The sequence below is a fragment of the Capricornis sumatraensis genome, chromosome 4, assembly GCF_032405125.1.
Source record: "Capricornis sumatraensis isolate serow.1 chromosome 4, serow.2, whole genome shotgun sequence".
Classification (NCBI taxonomy): Eukaryota; Metazoa; Chordata; class Mammalia; order Artiodactyla; family Bovidae; genus Capricornis; species Capricornis sumatraensis.
Genome location: NC_091072.1, coordinates 143539805 through 143559330, shown reverse-complemented (window position 1 = coordinate 143559330; position 19526 = coordinate 143539805). Strand labels below are relative to the sequence as shown.

The 19526-nt window shown below is 39.6% G+C and overlaps 1 protein-coding gene across 1 annotated transcript in view; it reads left to right on the top strand.

Moving 5' to 3' along the window:
* Nucleotides 1–1760: 1760 nt before the first annotated feature.
* The window catches only part of LOC138078761 (killer cell lectin-like receptor subfamily E member 1), an 85392-nt gene continuing 67626 nt past the window's right edge, over nucleotides 1761–19526 (top strand). The window contains exons 1-5 of the mRNA XM_068971511.1: nucleotides 1761–1809; nucleotides 2236–2435; nucleotides 11630–11816; nucleotides 13547–13645; nucleotides 13879–13917. Coding sequence (XP_068827612.1) covers nucleotides 1761–1809; nucleotides 2236–2435; nucleotides 11630–11816; nucleotides 13547–13645; nucleotides 13879–13917 — 574 coding nt within the window. The remainder of the gene's footprint in view (nucleotides 1810–2235; nucleotides 2436–11629; nucleotides 11817–13546; nucleotides 13646–13878; nucleotides 13918–19526) is intronic.

Below are 19526 nucleotides of genomic sequence, written 5' to 3'. Positions count from 1 at the left end.
TTTAGGTGCTCTAATTCCCTTCCCTACCTCCTTCAAGTCTTGGCTCATCTATCACTTTAGGCTACACAGAGCACCTTTTTAAAATATTTCAGCAACCTTCACCCACTTGCAGCTCTAATTCCCACGTTGATCTACTTTAGTCCTGTTTGCTGAACACAGATCCTAACATTTTCTCAAGTTCATGGTCCACTCTTAATAGATTGTAAGCTCCACAAAGGCAGAAGTTTTATTTTGTTCAGTGGTTCGTACACTCTGGTCAGAACAGTGCCTGGCTTAGAGCTGATGCTCAAAATATAGTGAAAGAGTGATAGCTTCTGATAGGCTTGAAGGTTTCAGTTCAGGGGTTAGGTCATGAAGAACCAAATTATCCATAAAAGCACAAGTTTCAAATGGGCCATTCAAGAACCGTTGGCAACACCTTGGATCTTACTAGAAAGATTTGGAGGCTGGGCGTAGGGCTCAAATCCCAGGTTTGCCACTAAACTAGCTCTGTGACATGGGTGGGCCAATTTATTTTTTATATAAATTAAGTGGTGAATTTCCTTCCTGTTAGATACATCAGAGGTTGTGACTATGAAATCCTTCGCAAATTAAATGACATTGTTGTATATTAGGAGTAAGTTTTATTTAAGACTAAAATGGCAGTGACTTAGGCTAACTAGCCAGAATAATCTAGGTTTTTGTTTTTTTTATTCACTGGTGATATTCATTAGAAGGACTGATGCAAAAGCTGAAACTCCAGTACTTTGGCCACTTGATGCAAAGAACTGACTCATTGGAAAAGACCCTAATGCTGGGATATATCAAAGGCAGGAGGAGAAGGGGACAACAGAGGATGAGATAGTTGGATGGCATCACTGACTCGATGGACATGAGTTTGAGTAAGCTCTGGGAGTTGGTGATGGACAGGGAAGCCTGGAGTGCTATAGTCCATGGGGTCACAAAGAGTCGGGCATGACTGAGTGACTGAACTGACTGAATATTGCAGGACATTTATTATAATAAATCCTGCACTTATTTGGAAAATGCAGGATATGGCATGAGTCAGGGAAAGTGTAGCACATGTTGAGCTGGGTGTCTCTAAAAACAGTTTTCAGACTTGATGGGAAATACAGCTGAGAAGGCTCTCCTTCCTTTGGTTAGTAAACTCCTTGAGGATTGATTTTCTTGATGGAAGTAGCTGATCATCATCTTTGAAGATGATCTTGCCCAGTCTCCTTTTCTTTGGGTGCAGGTAAAACCTAGATGTGGGACAGAGTAGCTAGAACATTTCAGAGGCTTATCAGGCTAGAACCAGCATGAATATGTGAAAATATTTGAAATATATAAGTATTTTTAAAATATCTAAAACATATATTTAAAATGCACAAATATTTGTATATTAAATTTTAAATACACAAGTATTTGTATATTTAAAATACATGCACAAGACATCGACTGCATTCTTGTGTAAAAATGTCCAGGTTTGGCATAGTGACTTTGCCTCCTGTTGTTCAGTCACCAAGTTGTGTTGGACACTTTGTGACCCCATGGACCGCAGCATGCCGGGCTTCCCTGGCCTTCGCTATCTCCCGGAGTTTGCTCAGACTGATGTCCATTGAGTCCGTGGTGTGCTCCAACCATCTCACTCTCTGTCGCCGCCTTCTCTTGCTCTCAGTCTTTCCTGCATCAGGGTCTTTTGCCAGTGAGTCGGCTCTTCGCATCATGAAAAAATACACAGAATGCACACAATAAAGGTCTTAATGACCAGGATAACCACGATGGTGTGGTCACTCACCTTGAGCCAGACATCCTGGATTGTGAAATCAAGTGGGCCTTAGAAGCATTACTTCTAACAAAGCTAGTGGGGGTGATGGAATTCTGGCTAAGCTGTTTAAATCCTAAAAGATGTTGCTTTTAAAGTGCTGCATTCAATATGACAGCAAATTTGGAAAACTCAGCAGTGGCCACAGGACTGGAAAAGATCAGTTTTCATTCCAATCCCAAAGAAAGGCAATTCCAAAGAATGTTCAGAGTACCTCACAATTGGGCTCATTTCACATGCTGACAAGGTAATGCTCAAAATCCTTCAAGCTAGGCTTCAACAGTATGTGAACCGAGAACTTCCAGATGCTACAGATGGATTTAGAAAAGGCAGGGGAACCAGAAATCAAATTGCCAACGGCTGTTGGATCATAGAAAAAGCAAAGGAATTCCGAAAAAGCAGTGACTTCTGTTTCGTTGACTATGCTAAAGCCTTTGACTGTGTGGATCACAACAAACTGCCTCTTGAGGCCCAGGCTATTTCTGCCCTCTATTCCACATCAGTAGGGTGTAATCCTCATGCTGAAAGTCAGACACAAGATCTACTCCTTGTTATCAGATGGAGGAAGAGACCCAGAAGAGGACAGCAGGACAGCATACTGGCCAGCTCTCTGAAGGAGAGCTCCCTGAAGGTACTAAAGACAGCACCACTGACCTCTACTGGCTAGAGTTGAGTAACACAGCCACTCCTACTTGCAAATGGAATTGGGAAAATTTAGTCTATCCTAGGTGGCCATTATCCTGGTTCAAAACTTTATTACTGATAAGAACATATAGTACAATTGATCATATACACTACCGTGTGTAAAATAGATAGCTAGTGGGAAACTGCTGTGTAGCATAGGAAGCTCAGCCTGATGCTCTGTGATGACCTAGAGGGGTGGGATGGAGGTAGGGTGGGGAGAAGGAGGCTCAAGAGTGAGTGGATATATGTATACTTACGTTTGATTCATGTACTGCAGAAACACAACATTGTAAAGCACTTATTACAATGATTAAAAAATTAAAATCGGATTTAAATGTATTACTATGGAAAAAGAACATAAAGGAAATCACTAGCATCTGACTTGCCTTCATTGGTGGCTAACTGTAGGAGATTTCTACTCACCCCTTCAAAGTTAGTCATGTGAACTTCTGAGGGGTAAATAAAAAGAAACTGAATTTTAAGCAAGACTTTACCTAAACAGATGGAATCTTGAGACTTACTAGGTAGAGTGTTGACACTTGCCAAACAGTGACAGAAACTCACAACATAGGAATGGCCACACTAAAATGCATCTGGACTTAAAAAGGAATGGAAACCAGACTACCATTTGGGATATATGAACTTTATTGGGCCCATTCTAGAAAGATTTGGGGTTTCTTTTCATATAATCATTCTAAAGATTCGGATAATATTGCTGTGTTATCATCAGCACATGACTCGCTGTAATGTAGGGAGTTTTGTTTGTTCTTGAACAGAATAACCTGTATTTTATAACCACATTCAATTAAAATTTCCAACCATCTGAGACTTCCCTGGTGATCTAGTGGTTAAGAGTCCACTTGCCAATGCAGGGGTCATGGGTTTGATCCCGGGTTGGGGAAGATTTCACATGCCTCAGAGCAGCTAATCCCTTGTGCCCCGACTACTGAGCCTGTGCTCTAGAGCCCAGGAGCTGCAGCTACTGAAGCCTTCACGCCCGAGTCCATGTTCTGTAACAAGAGAAGCCACCACAATGAGAAGCCAGTGCACCACAGCTGGAGAAACCCAGGGACAGGGATGAGAAACCCAGGGACAGGGATGAGGACCTGATGCAGCCAAAAATAGATGTAAATAAAATGAAAAACAACAACAACAACTACCAACCATCCCACTGAATGGGTTTAAGGTACGTATTTCCAGGTCCAGCTGCCTGGCATCAGTTGTACATATTTAAAAACCACTGACACCAACCAGGACCCCACTTTAGCATCGGGACATAGCAGGATCCTGGCATCTTTACGTTTTTACAAACCTCTCAAGGAATCTCTGCAGCCAGGGTTCTGAACAACTCAACTGGATGCTTTTTGTCTAACAAACTCATTGGTACCAGTTCTGAAAATGGCTTTTCTTCTGAGTTTACTTCATTTTCCTTCAGCTCAGTTTAGTTGCTCAGTTGTGTCCGACTCTTTACAATCCCATGGAGTGCAGCACGCCAGGCTTCCCTGTCCATCACCAACTCCCAGAAGTGCTCAAACTTGTATCCATTGAGTCTGTGATGCCATCCAACCATCTAATCCTCTGTTATCCCCTTCTCCTCCTGCCTTCAATATTTCCCAGCATCAGGGTCTTTTCCAATGAATCAGTTCTTTTCATCAGGTGGCCAAAGTACTGGAGCTTAAGCTTCAGCATCAGTCCTTCCGATGAATATTCAAGACTGATTTCCTTTAAGATTGACTGGTTTGATCTCCTTGCAGTCCAAGTGACTCTCAAGAGTCTTCACCAACACCACAGTTCAAGCATCATTTTCCTAATCCTAGAATAATTCTTGCCACATCTGTATTTCCCTCTCCATTAATCCTTGCAGGGTTGCAGAATCTAAGACAATACCATGAACTAAATTCCTACTACATATAAGTAGGCGTTACAAGGCTTCTTGGGGAGGGAGGTGGGAGGGGGTTTCAGGATGGGGAACACGTGTATACCTGTGTCGGATTCATGTTGATGTATGGCAAAACCAATACAATATTGTAGAGTAACCTCCAATTAAAATAAATTTATATTAAAAGAGGAAAAGAAAACAAGCCACCTGTCTTTCCACAGTGACCCTGTTGCTGTTTTGATCGGACTGAAAGACTTTGATGAGCAAGACACCCCCCAAGCCCTGACTCTTTCCTACGCAGTCACAACTAGGTTTTGGAAAAAAAAAAAAAAAAAAAAAAAAAGAAATGTTATTTCACTTAATGGCCACAAGGCGGCGGGCCAGACAATTTCATTAGCTTCAGTTGCCCGGCAGCAATGATCTTTTTCCCATTTGTTATTAATAAGAATGTATCATACTTCTACAAATGAAGAGTACAGAATCTTAGGACTAGACAGAAATATGAGATGATCCTGATCATTGATTATCTTTTTATATCTTCCAAAGTAGGGAGGTTGCTTACACATTTTATATTGTTATTCTGATCTTCTAGTGTCCCTGCCAGAATCTAAGAAAAACACCAACACTCTTATTTCAGATACATGGAAATGTCTCTGTTCAAAGAGTTAACAGTGATGGAAATCTAGGAATGCAATTACAGGCATACTTGTAATTTTATTGTGGCTTATTGTGGGTTTGGTTCTAGACGACAGCAATAAAGTGAGTCACAAGTTTCTTTTGGTTTCTGAGGGCATACAAAAGCTATGTTTGTATTATACTGCAGCCTGCTGAGTAGAATGACATTTTGTTTAAATGTGCATACTTTAATTAAAAATATTATGTTAGTAAAAAATGCTAACCATCACCTGAGCCTGCAGTGAGCTGTAATCTTTGCAATAGTAGCATCAAAGATCACTAATCAGAGGTCACTATGATAAACAGAATAATAATGTGCAAGTTTGAATACTGTGAGAATTACCACATGTGACACAGATATGAAGTGAGCAGATGGTCTTGGAAAAAGTAATGCCAGCAGACTTGGTGAAGGTTGGCCACAGATCTTCATTTTGTAAAGAATGCAACATTTGTAATACAGCTAGAGACCTGATCGCCCCATTTGTTTTGTCTGAGTTACCTAAAAAGTTGAAAAAAAGAGCGAAGCCCAAGTAAAGATTTGGGGGGGGGGGGTGGCGGGAGGCGGGGGTGCAGGGAAGCAAAATGCTGAATGCTTTGTCTTTGTTTTTCCACCTCTGAGAGTATTTGCCTCTGGAAAAGGTAAAGTTTTGTTAACAGACCATCATTACAATCCAAAAGGTAGGTATCAGTGATAAATTCCTTTAAATGTCTCTCAAAACTGACTTCCGTCTCATTGCCTCAGTGTTACCAATTAATGAAGAACTTCCTCCTGTGGTAGGTGATAGAGGAAGATGAGGCAGGAAATGAACCCTTTTGAGCATCTTCTTCCAAATGTGCTCTACTCCTAATGTTTAGGAGACTGACCTTTCACTGGGGGCTTGCCAGGTGGCACTAGTGGTGAAGAACCCTCCTGCCAATGCTGGAAGCATGAGAGACTCGGGTTTGATCCCTGTGTCAGGAAGCTCCCCTGGAGGAGCGCGGGGCAACCCACTCCAATATTCTTGCCTGGAGAATCACATGAACAGAGGAGCCCGGTGGGCTACAGTCCATGGGGTCGCAAAGACTTGGACACGACTGAGGTGACTTAGCATGCATGCATGCAAGCTTTCAAGAATAAAAGACTAGAGCTACATTTTGGTACTTCCTTAAAAAAGAAAAAAGGCAAACAGAAAAATAAAAAGAACCTCTGCAACTAGGAAAATACACTCCTGAGTTTGTTTATAATGTTCAGATCTAAAGAAATTTTATATATATATACACACACATATACAGTAGTCCTCGGCTTATCTCTGCAGGCTTAACCACTGCTTGTCAATTGCCCTCTCACTAATTAATCTTGAACCGCACGGGTCGTTTATCTCTTTTGGGAACTACACTAAGCAGTTTCCTCTTTGAGGGCTGTGTGCATGCTCGCAGGTTCTGTTGAATTGCTCCTTCCTTCACTCTGTATGTCCAGCTCATTCTTATACATAGTTTTCACTTAAATTTTATAATCTCTGATCACCACGTTAGAGATTATAGGCCCCCTTCACTATTGCTCTGAATCTCAAACCTTTTTTTGTTTCATTTGTAACACAAATTGGAACTTGTATTTGTTATTTTATTTTTGGCTTCATAGCTTTGTGTGGTCTTCCCCTAATTGCAGCGATCCGCACCTCCTCGTTGTTGTGGTTCTTGGGCTTCTCTTGTTGCAGAGCACGGACTCTAGGAGCCTGGGCTGAGTAGTTGTGATGCACCCATTTGGTTGTGCTGTGGCGTGTGGGATCTTCCTGGACCAGGGATTGAACCCATGTCCCCTGCACTGGCAGGCAGATTTTTATCTGCTGCACCACCAGGGAAGTCTGGAACTTGCATTTTTTTAATTTGCCTTTTTACTTAGATTTTAAAATTTCTCTTATTAGGAAGAGTATAATCTCCATGAGTCCAGAGACCATGGAGATCATGAGACCAACAGAGACCATGTCTGTTTTTTAATTATTCCATAATTTTGTCACTTAAATATTTAATGTGTGTGTGTATGTGTAAGTCTCTAAGTCATGTCTGACTCTTGGTGATCCCATGGACTGTAACCTGCCAGGCTCCCCTGTCCATAGAATTATCCAGGCAAGAGTACTGGAGTGGGTTGCCATGCCCTCCTCCAGGGGATCTTCCCAACCCAAGGATGGAACCTAGGTCTCCCTCATTGCAGGCAGATTAAGCCACCAGGGAAGCCCACTGTGTGTCTACTCTTTATCAGGTAGTATACCATTAGGCACTCAATAACTGTTAAATGAATAACAATATCTCTTTAGAGGGAACCCTCTCTGCTTTAAAGTTTCTATATATAAATAAAGAGAAGCAAGTAGTAAAAGTTCAAACTCTTGAACTTTTCAGAAGTTCAGAACTTGAAATAAGCACATGATCCTATTTCCATATCAGTAAGGAAGTAATGTGATATATACAACTATTAACATATATAAGAAAAAAGTGCATCACTAACCTAAAAATTTATATGTGTGGAACAAATATCACAGAACCAGAACCATGTAACCTAAATAATTGAACATACAATATTAGTTTAACAAAATATTGAATTGAAATTTGGTGAAATGAGACAAAGCCAGCCCATTTAGGGTCTAAATTAGCATGATGTTTCAACTTTAACCTATGCTTGCTGGTGACCTTCCTTTCATTAGGATTGTGTGACTCTGATCTGAAGAAGGATAACAATGTGAGTTGAAGGTGGTGTTTGCGGTCTCTGACCTGTGATTTTTCCAGTTCATCCATCTACTCAGTCAGTTTTTCAAAGCTTTTTAAAAAATTGCAATTATTTTAATTTTTTTTGTTAGAGGATAATTGCTTCACAATGCTATGTTAGTTTCTGCTGTACAATAAAGTGAATCAGCTATCAGTTCATTTCAGTTCACTTGCTCAGTCGTGTCTGACTATTTGCAAGCCCATGGACTGCAGCACTCCAGGCTTCCCTGTCCATCACCAACTCCCAGACCTTTCTCAAACTCATGTCCATCGAGTCAGTGATGCCATCCAACCAGCTCATCCTCTGTGGTCCCCTTCTCCTCCTGCCTTCAATCTTTCCCAGCATCAGGGTCTTTTCCAATGAGTCAGTTCTTCACATCAGGTGGCCAAAGTATTGGAGTTTCAGCTTCAGCATCCAGTCCTTCCAATGAATATTTAAGACTGATTTCCTTTAGGATTGACTGGTTGGATCTCCTTGCAGTTCAAGGGACTCTCAAGTGTCTTCTCCAACACCACAGTTCAAAAGGATCAATTCTTTGGCTATATGCACATACATATGCGCTCCTTCTTGGATTTCCTTTCCGCCGCACCCCTACGCCCCACTTTTCTTGGGCAGTCACTTCAGTTCAGTTCAGTTCAGTCGCTCAGTCGTGTCCGACTCTTTGCGACCCCATGAACTGCAGCACGCCAGGCCTCCCTGTCCATCACCACCTCCCGGAGTTCACTCAGACTCACATCCATTGAGTCAGTGATGCCATCCAGCCATCTCATCCTCTGTTGTCTCCTTCTCCTCCTGCCCCCAATCCCTCCCAGAATCAGAGTCTTTTCCAATGAGTCAACTCTTTGCATGAGGTGGCCAAAGTACTGGAGTTTCAGCTTTAGCATCATTAATTATTACTAAATTGTTCTAGAAGCTCAGGAATTCTGCAAGTCTTGACTGGAAAGCCTGATGTTCACCAAAGTCTTTCCTGTTGCCTTATGCTGGTTTTTGTTGTGGCTAGTTACTCAACTGATTTATTAATTGTTTAATAAGAAAGACCCCAAAGAACTAAAGATATTTCTTCAGTATCCGCAGATTAGATATTGAATCCTGGGCCAATGGCCGAGCATGGGGAAAAAGACTGGTAACAGGGCTTCCCTGATGGTCCATTGGTTAAGAATCCGTCTGACAATTCAGGGGACATGGTCTGGGATGATCCCACACGCATGGGAGCAACTAAGCCCATGGGCCCCAACTACTAAGCCTGCGCCCTAGAGCCCACGAGCCACAGCTAGTGAAGCCCGGTTACCTGAGAGCTGTGCTCAGCAACGAGAAGCCACTGCAATAAGAGGCCTGAGCACCACAAGAAGAGTAGCCCCCGCCCACCACAACTAGAGAAAGCCTGTGTGCAGCAACAAAGATCCAGTGCAGCCAAAAATAAATAAGTCAATAAAATTTTAAAAAAGAACTAATAGCCTGAAAAAGGCTTGTCTCACTTTAGAGAGATAAGCATACAGAAAGTATTTTTTTACGTAATTTACCCTAGTCATTTTGTAGCTCTCTGGTTAAATTTAGCTTTGTAAACAGGCATGCACGTATTACATGCGCATTGATTATTTAATCATTAATGGCTGTATACAGCACTTGACTGCATACTATCTACCCATCTTCATTGAACCAAAACATAAATTTGGGGGTCTGTTGTCGATTTTGGCATAAGCAGAGTAGTTTAAGGAATTTTGCCATGCTTCCATGACGTGCCTTATTTCCTAGTGTTTTTCTTTCCCTGTGTTCTGTCCGTTAAGGGGCACGGTGGTGGTGGTGGTTTAGTCCCTAGGTCGTGGTCTGACTCTATGTGAGTTCATGGACTGTAGCCTGCCAGGCTCCTCTGTCCATGGGATTCTTCAGGCAAGAATCCTAGAGCATATATTGACTTAAAAAATAGCTCACTCTCCCTTTGTTTATTTTAGGATTTTGTGATACTTTCTGATATAATAAACTTCATTTTATTATCATATTGTCATTGAGAGAGCCAATACTGTGATTTCCTTGAGATTTATTTAAAGGTAATTTTTCCCCCGAACTTGCACATTGTTCCAACCTTTTTAAATTTCTGTCTGTGTGTGAATGTGTGAAGAGAAATTTCTAACGGGAAAGATGTCAGTGCAAAGTCGTCTAAGTAGCTTGAATGAAGAAATTGCAAGGAATTTCTTTATCCACTATAGATGAATTTTATGTCTACTATGTTCTCATAAACATAAAATTACCTACAGGTAAAATTATCAAAATATATGGTCTCTCTCAGGACTTTAGTCCAGTGGAATGACTGATACACAAACATCAATTATAATGCAGAGTAGTAAATAATATAGAGGAGCGAAGTTTTCTTTTCAGTTCACAAACATTATTATTTAGTATGGCTGAGAATAAAATGCATGTAATATTTTCTTGTAACTTTGGCCTAAGTTACAAGAGATAAGATTATATCAGCAATATTGTGGCTGCTAAGGACAAATGCAGAAAAAAAAAAAAAAAAAGAATAAGGCTTCCTGTTGGTTAATTCTGAAACCTTGCATAACAAGTAATTTTTCTACTGAGGCCCAGTTTCTGATTCTGTGCCAACTTACCAGGTCCTGCTTCCTCAGACTTACACAAACTAATTCGTAGCACAAGGAATTCCCTCCTCATTTCAGGTATGTTTTACTGCTTCTGGCTCTTTTGTAATCCATCCCCCTCTAATTCTTGAAAGATGTGACCACTAGGCAGTTCTTCTCTGTGCAGTTTCTAGTTTTAAACATTTTAAATAAATTTAAACATCAAGTATAATATTTTTTCTGCTTCAATATATTGCATTTTGCTTTATTTGACTATGTTCAAGTCTTTGATGTATGTCCAGTAATCTTTGTTAAATAAAGTTTCTCTGAGAAGTTTAAACTGAAGGGATTTAGAACCCTGACAAATAAGGGACTTCATCCTGTTTAGTGTTTTGCCAGTGATGAATCTGATAGCCCGTGTTTACAACAAAATTCTTCATACTTTTGAAGTTTAGCTATTTGGATACTTAACCTATTTTGTTTATTTTTTAACAATAAAGAGAATTTATATAAAACATAGAAACAAGCTATTAAGTCCACTTATGGGGTGTCTTATTTCAGTTACAAAATAATACAAAAGATATTGTTCATAAGTACTGTTGTTAATCATAGAGTCACTTAGGAAAAGTGAAATGGTTAACTTTGTGTTCTAATCGTTAATTGTGCAATGCCTCTGAGAATCACAGCTAATAAACATATTTCAATTTCTAATAATAGCAGAACACCAGCTCTGTCTTTTACTATTCAATTTCATGAGGCAAACTGCAACTATGTTAGAAATAGGCTTGGGATTTTGGGGTGACTTCATTGCAGACCTAGAATTTTTAAATTTTAAATTCTGTACTAAAAGCAATGATTACTTTCTATATAAGAATTGGTTAAGAATAAAGAGAGCTTAACTTTTGTAGGGTTCTATTTCCTTTACTTTTGTGTTCTTGGTGACATTTGTTTCCTGTACTCAGGGCTTCAATCTGTTGAGAACATACTTCCGGGAAGTGTAATAAATGTATCTATTTATCAACTCAGATTTTATTTCATTTTATTTTGGCCATGTCACGTGGCTTGCAGGATCTTAGTTCCCTGACCAGGGACTGAACCTATGACCTCAGCAGTACAAGTAAAGAGTACTAACCACTGGACTGTTGGGGAATTCCCCACAACTCAGATTTTATATTATTGTTTTCATTTTTCTATATTATAATATGCCTTCCCAAATTATAGAAGAATATACTGATATTTGAGCACTTTATCCCTTACAGTTTTTTTCCTATATAAAGATGGATGAAGAACCCATAATTTATAGTATTACTACTCTAAACCAGGATTTTCAGCAGAGGCACACACCAAAAAATATTAAGGATAAATTGGATCCAAATGAATTGCCATTAACCAAGAAGAATCTGAAACACCAGAAACCTTGTAAAAGACAGCACAAAAATATAGCAGAAGATGTCAATGATAAAGGTAAGCTACATTAAAACAGAGTATTCAGTAAACATGTAGAGAAGGCCTAAAGTTGTATACTGACATGCTATGCACTGGGGGGTACAAAAATACAATAGTTTCTAAATTTAGTCAGAAAATGAAAATGTACAAGCAAAAATGTAAATGTTAATTTAGTGCAGATAATGCTAAAGGCTAAATGTTAAATACTGTAAATAATTTAAAAGATACCTTGGATAGTTTAGAAATCTCACTGCTAAAGTGGGAATTTATTTAGACTTTAGAGGAAGAATATGATTTGAATAGAAAAACATTGGAAAGTAATTCCCTTGAGACAACAATGGTAAATGAAGGACAATGACTAGCTGTGGCTGTTTGAGAGGATTGAGTTAGATACCTTGATTGGAAGCCAGAAGTTGTATAGTGTGAGAAATAAATATTTTCAACTGATTGATCTCTGGGCTAGAGTGTGGTATACTTTGTGCCAAAATCTTTGATGTAACTATTTACATAAGCAGAACATAAATGTATTTCTTTTAAATTTGGAGCCCAAAATAGATTGGGTAAATCATTGTCAAGTGCCACTGAGAATCCAGGTGAAGTTTGGGATCCTGATGTGAATCAGTAGCAAGCTGTCTGACTTCCTTCATCAGATATCTGTAACCGTACACAAGGCATATAAAATGGAAAATGAGCAGTTGGCATTAATGCAATCACTCAGGTGACCCATCACTAGGTCTAATTTGGGTGATTAAGGCATGGTGGTGATAACGAATGAAGAGACTGTAAGAGATGTGTGACAATAATATTGGGGAAGAAATTCAGCGGGAGGAAGGAAGTTGATATGAAAGAAAAAGGTGATACTCAAAAATTATTTTTTGTGCATATTAAATGTCCCCGAGTTGAATGACAAAAATAAGCCTGCATTTTATTGCTTCTGATCTTCCAACTGGTGAAGTATAGGTCCATCAAGGATGCTGGCAGCTGTTTATTTTTTTTCTTAAAGATTTTTTTTTTCTGATGTGGACCATTTTTAAAGTATTTATTGAATTTCTTACACTATTATTTCTGTTTTATGTTTTGGCTTTTTGGACGTGAGGTATTTGGGATCTTAACTCCCCAACCAGGGCTCAAACCCACAGCCCCTGTATTAGGAGGCAAAGTCTTAACCACTGAACCATCAGAGAAGCCCCTAGCTTTTTATTCTTTCCGTAACACCATCACTGGTTCTATACTTGCATGAAACACTACGAACCTTAATATGTGAGAGAAGAATAAACAAATGCCATTTGTTGACTTCCTAATCTAAATTGTAGCCTCTTTTAACTTTTCATGTTGGAAACCTGCTCAGTGCCTAAATGAATCGATTGGCATTCTGCAGTTTTCTTGCTCAACTTATCTTTCTTTTCTTTTTTGTGGCGGGTGGGTGGGGGTGGGAGTTGGGGAGGGGCAGGGAGAAGAATGATGGTAAGCTTTGGAGGCAGCATTAGTGAATTAGGAACTCTGGCTGTGAATTGATTGTGTTATCTTAGACAAAAAGCCTATGGAAAAAATGAGATTTTTTTAAAACTTCTATTTCAGTATTATCTAAAACTGTTTGAAAATATTTTTCAGGCCTGTTGTGAGAATCAAGAATTGACATGTATTTGGTGTGTTCTTAACTGTAAGCTACTCTTTAAGCATTGTGTTTATTCATCCGGTCATCTTGCTTCATCTAATTTTGATTCTGCTTGTGTTTTCAATCCTCTCAGGGGATGTCTTGCCTCCTCCATGGAAGCTCATTTCTAGCATTCTGGGTGTCTTGTGCCTTCTCCTAATGGCCATTGTGGTAGCTGTTGTTGCTGGAAACTGTAAGTAAATACAGAAACATCCAAATTGTCTTCCCCTCAGGAGCACTGTTTAATTTCATAGAAGATGATAAGCCAAAACAGACTGAGAATAATTTTAGCTTACCCAAATTCTTCCTTTTTTATTTTCTTGAAAATTGCTGATTTATTTTTATGAAATATAGTCTTTGAGTGTCTCATTTTTGATGTTTCAATTTAAAATAAGATCTACTCATGATATTTGACTGTTTTTGCAGCGTCTTCCAAAAAACCACCTCCCAAAATCCAGCAGAAAGGTAGGTTTTACAGCCTGATTTCTTAAACTTATTTAAAAGTATTATTGTGCTGGTCAGAGATCCAGGTTCTATCCCTGGGTCAGGAAGATCCCCCAGAGAAATGAATGGCTACCAACTCCAGCATTCTTGCCTTGAAGAATTCCATAGACAGAGGAGTCTGGCGGGCTATACAGCTCATGGGGTCACAAACAGTCGGACATGACTAAGCAACTAACACTATCACTATCCACACACACGGAGATTTCTCTGGGCAAGTTACTCTAGAATGTGTAATAGAAAATATAAGACATAATTCCAGCCATCAAATAACTTACAGTCTTGTGAATCTGAGGTTTGTGTATAATTAACGGAAATATAAGAAGACAGGGATAAGGTTTTCTGGGGTGTTTTAAAAAATTGTTGTAAGACTTCATATGTTTGTAGGGGAATAGAAATACCTTTAATGAGAACAAATTTTGGGGAAGTAGAGTTTATATTACAGGTGCAAAATAGTAACACACATTAATCTAATGGAGATGTAATGTGAAGACATTCTAACCCTGAAATGCTGTAATATCAAAGTATGGAGATAAGAACACGAATAAATTCTAGGTCACCCGTGTCATATAAAATATGAAGAGTCCAACATGTCTCAGAAGTGAGAGAAAAAGGAAAGTTTTCATTCTAATTCATAATTTTATTATGAGTAATTTTTGTGTTTATGAAATGTTACTCTCATGACAAAGGCGTACTTCTGTTTACAAGGTGTATTTGACATAATAAAGTCAGGCTTTGTGATTTTTTTCCCCCAATGCAGTCATAGAGAACCTGTGTCTTGGACCTCAGTGTCATTCTTGTCCAGAGAGTTGGGTTTGGTTCAGATGCAGATGTTACTACTTTTCCAAGGAAAAGTTAACTTGGAGAGAGAGTCAAAGTGCCTGTTCATCTCTAAATTCCAGTCTCATCAAGATAAACAAGGAGGAGCTGGTAAGTTGTAAAACAGAGCATCATAATGGGATGTGAAACATGTGAAGTCGATTGAGTGGCTTAAGCTGAGAGTTATTTACATTTACATGACCTCAGTTCAGTTCAGTTCAGTCACTCAGTCGTGTCCGACTCTTTGCGACCCCATGAATGGCAGCACGCCAGGCCTCCCTGTCCATCACCATCTCCCGGAGTTCACTCAGACTCACGTCCATCGAGTCAGTGATGCCATCCAGACATCTCACCCTCTGTCGTCCCCTTCTCCTCCTGCCCCCAATCCCTCCCAGCATCAGAGTCTTTTCCAATGAGTCAACTCTTTGCATGAGGTGGCCAAAGTACCGGAGTTTCAGCACTAGACAAATGGCTGAAGGGTATGACTAGTTTATCTTTTGTTTACATTTTCATATACAAAATGTGCCACTGGATCAGGCTCTTAGGTAAAGGGGAGAGATGTTTTGAAATAATAAGTAGAAAGACCTTCATGTACAGACAGATGCTGTTAGAGTCCTCTTATACAAGGCACCTGGAATAGTCAAACTCACAGTCAGAAAGTACATTGGTAGATGCTAGCGGCAGGGGAGTACATTGCCAGGGAGGGGTGATGGGGAGTTAATGTGTAGTGGCGACAGAGTTTTGGTTTCGGTTCAGTTCAGTTAAGTCACTGAGTCATGTCTGACTCTTTGCGACCCCATGAATTGCAGCACACCAGGCCTCCCTGTCCATCACCATCTCCTGGAGTTCACTCAAACTCACGTCCATCGAGTCGGTGATGCCATCTAGCCATCTCATCCTCTGTCGTCCCCTTCTCCTCCTGCCCCCAATCCACACAGCATCAGAGTCTTTTCCAATGAGTCAACTCTTCACTTGAGGTGGCCAAAGTATTGGAGTTTCAGCTTTAGCATCAGTCCTTCCAAAGAACACCCAGGACTGATCTCCTTCAGAATGGACTGATTGCATCTCCTTGCAGTCCAAGGGACTCTCAAGAGTCTTCTTCAACACCACAATTCAAAAGCATCAATTCTTCGGAGCTCAGCTTTCTTCACAATCCAACTCTTATATCCATACATGACCACTGGAAAAACCATAGCCTTGACTAGATGGATCTTTGTTGACAAAGTAATGTCTCTGCTTTTGAATATGCTATCTAGGTTGGTCACAACTTTCCTTCCAAGGAATAAGCGTCTTTTAACTTCATGGCTGCAATTACCATCTGAAGTGATTTTGGAGCCCTCAAAAATAAAGTCTGACACTGTTTCCACTGTTTCCCCATCTATTTCCCATGAAGTGATGGGACCAGATGCCATGATCTTCGTTTTCTGAATGTTGAGATTTAAGCCAACTTTTTCACTCTCCTCTTTCACTTTCATCAAGAGGCTTTTGAGATCCTCTTCACTTTCTGCCATAAGGGTGGTGTCATCTGCATATCTGAGGTTATTGAGATTTCTTCTGGCAATCTTGATTCCAGCTTGTGCTTCTTCCAGCCCAGCATTTCTCATGATGTACTCTACACAGAAGTTAAATAAGCCGGGTGACAATATATATCCTTGACGTACTCCTTTCCCTATTTGGAACCAGTCTGTTGTTCCATGTCCAGTTCTAACTGTTGCTTCCTGACCTGCATACAGTTTTCTCAAGAGGCAGGTCAGGTGGTCTGGTATTCCCATATCTTTCAGAATTTTCCACAGTTTCTTGTGATCCACACAGTCAAAGGCTTTGGCATAGTCAATAAAGCAGAAATACATGTTTTTTCTGGAACTCTCTTGCTTTTTCAATGATCCAGCACATGTTGGCAATTTGATCTCTGTTTCCTCTGCCTTTTGTAAAACCATCTTGAACATCTGGAAGTTCACATTTCATGTATTGCTGAAGCCTGGCTTGGAGAATTTTGAGCATTACTTTACTAGTGTGTGAGATGAGTGCAATTGTATGGTAGTTTGAGCATTCTTTGGCATTGCCTTTCTTTGGAATTGGAATGAAAACTGACCTTTTCCAGTCCCTTGGCCTCTGCTGAGTTTTCCAAATTTGCTGGCTTATTGCGTGCAGCACTTTCACAGCATCATCTTTCAGAATTTGAAACAGCTCAACTGGAATTCCATCACCTCTACTTGCTTTGTTCGTAGTGATGTTTTCTAAGCCCCACTTGACTTCACATTCCAGGATATTTGGCTCTAGGTAAATGTTCACACCATTGTGATTATCTTGGTTGTAAAGATCTTTTTTGTACAGTTCTTCTGTGTATTCTTGCCACCTCTTCTTAATATCGTCTGCTTCTGTTAGGTCCATAGCATTTCCGTTAGGTCCATACCATTTCTGTCCTTTATTGAGCCCATCTTGCATGAAATGTTCCCTTGGTATCTCTAATTTTCTTGAAGAGATCTCTGATCTTTCCCATTCTGTTGTTTTCTTCTATTTCTTTGCATTGATCTCTTTGGTTTAGGAAGGTGAAAAAGTCTGGAAACAGATGAAGGTTGAGAGTTTCATAACAATGTGAATGTACTTAGTGCCATCATGAACTGTACAGTTAAATATAGTTCAAATTGTATATTTTATATTATGCGAACATGGCAGTCGCTCAGTCGTGTCCTACTCTTTGTGACCCCTTGGACTGTAACCCAGCAGGCTTCTCTGTCCATGGGATTCTCCAGGCAAGAATACTGGAATGGGTTGCCATGCCCTTCTGCAGGGGAGCTTCCTAGCCCAGGTGAATTCTACACCCCTCAAAAAAAGATGGTTAGAAAATATGCATATTGAATGAATTTTGAAGGAGACAGTTATTACAAGAACTATCCCAATCAGAGAAAAAAGAACCTGGTATATAGCCCAACAACCAGATAGTATAGCCTTTGTGGTCCAAAAGTTAGTGGCATTGTGTGAGCAGTGCCTCACAATCTAGAACAGGATACGAGGAGATGGAAGAGCTTTCCCTCACTCTGCCAATGGACATCAGCATCGAGTTAAAGCATCCACTGTAAGAATTCTTCTGATAGAGGATGTTCTCTCCATTCTGCACCTGAAGAGACAGGAGTTAGACAGGAGTTAGGGGTAAAAGTAAACTTTAAGACATCTATAAAGTTCTTGCTTATAGACCTTGCTGCCATTCCTTTAAAAACCTTACTCCCTTATTCATCAAACCCACACTGTCTTTTTACTCATATTTATTTATTTTCCGTGTCTCCCATGAGAATTGGGAATTTGTGTTGTTTCTTGCTGTATCATTAGCTGAATCTCAAAATGGTTTTGGAATATAGCATGTGATAATGAGTTTGTGGATGGGATGAATTGAATAAAGGTAAACACAGTGTTGAATTTTTTTAAAAGGACTCTCATGCACTTGATGAAAAGATAATAACGAGAACCTTGTATTTGCATGTATTTGTTTATCACTAGCATTTCTTCTCCTTAAAGTCTTTCTTTTGGATTGGAGTCTACTATAATGAAACTGGCAGGCACTGGCTGTGGGAAAATGATTCACTTCTGCCTTCTGATATGTAAGTATCTGTCTGACATAATGCAATCTTCTTTGCCCTTGGTTTAATTGCTGCATTTGCCCAAAATAGTAGAAATAAATGGTGCCCGAGACACAATTTCAAGTACATTTAGGGAAGTGGGAAAAGAGACAGTAACTTAAATCCAATCCCATGTTCAGAATTATAGCCTCCAGAAGCAGATAACATAACTCAGTTCCTTAATAAGTCCTCTCCTGAGAATTTTTCTTACACGTCATCTCGGTTTGCTAGGGCTCTCATAACAAAGCACTGCAGATGGAGTAGCTTAAACAGCAGAAATTTATTTTCTTGAATGCAGAGGATAGAAGTCCAAGGCCAAGGTGCTGGCAGTTTGGTTTCTTCTGGGGCCTCTCTCCTTGACTGTCTACTCCGTGGGTCTACAGGTGGTCTTCCCCCTATTCCTGTTTATGTGCAAATTTCCTCTTGTAAGGACAGCAGCAATATTGGATTAGGGCCCACCCTAATGACCTCTTTTAACTGAATTAATTCTTGAAAGACCTTATCTACACTCATATTCTAGGGTGTTGGAGGGTAGGATCCCAATGTATACATTTTAATGGGACACAATTCAACTCATAACACAAACCATGGATTAAAATCTTACTTCCTCACTAACCATAGTGCTCGATAAGACCCAACTTCCAGGTCATTAATATAGCTTTAAAATCTCCCTGCATTTTTATATTCTACCCACCATCTGCCTAAACACTGTGGACACTAAAAATGTTTATTTTCTTCACCAGAAAAATGTGATGATGCCTGTTATTCATAGGCCTTTCAGTCTTTTGTTTTTAAGTTGTCTCTCTACTACTATAAGCAATGATAATCAGCCTGCTCTCCATCCTCTCAGAGGCTTACATCCTTACTTACGTTTTTATGAAATATTTAAGGTTCTGTAATCTATCAATAACTTTTAAATTTGTAAAAATCTTAGTTATCTGTGCTACTGATAGAAATTCAATTTGATTCAATTATATTATATGTACATTATGTTTTAAGTGTTTATATATGAAAAGAAAGTTTCATATTTCTCCTCTCTGGTATTTACTTGTTATAGAATTTCACGAAGACTATGCCATTTCTTCTGTTTTAGGTTTTCTCTTCCTACACCTATATTAAGACAAAACTGTCTATCTTACA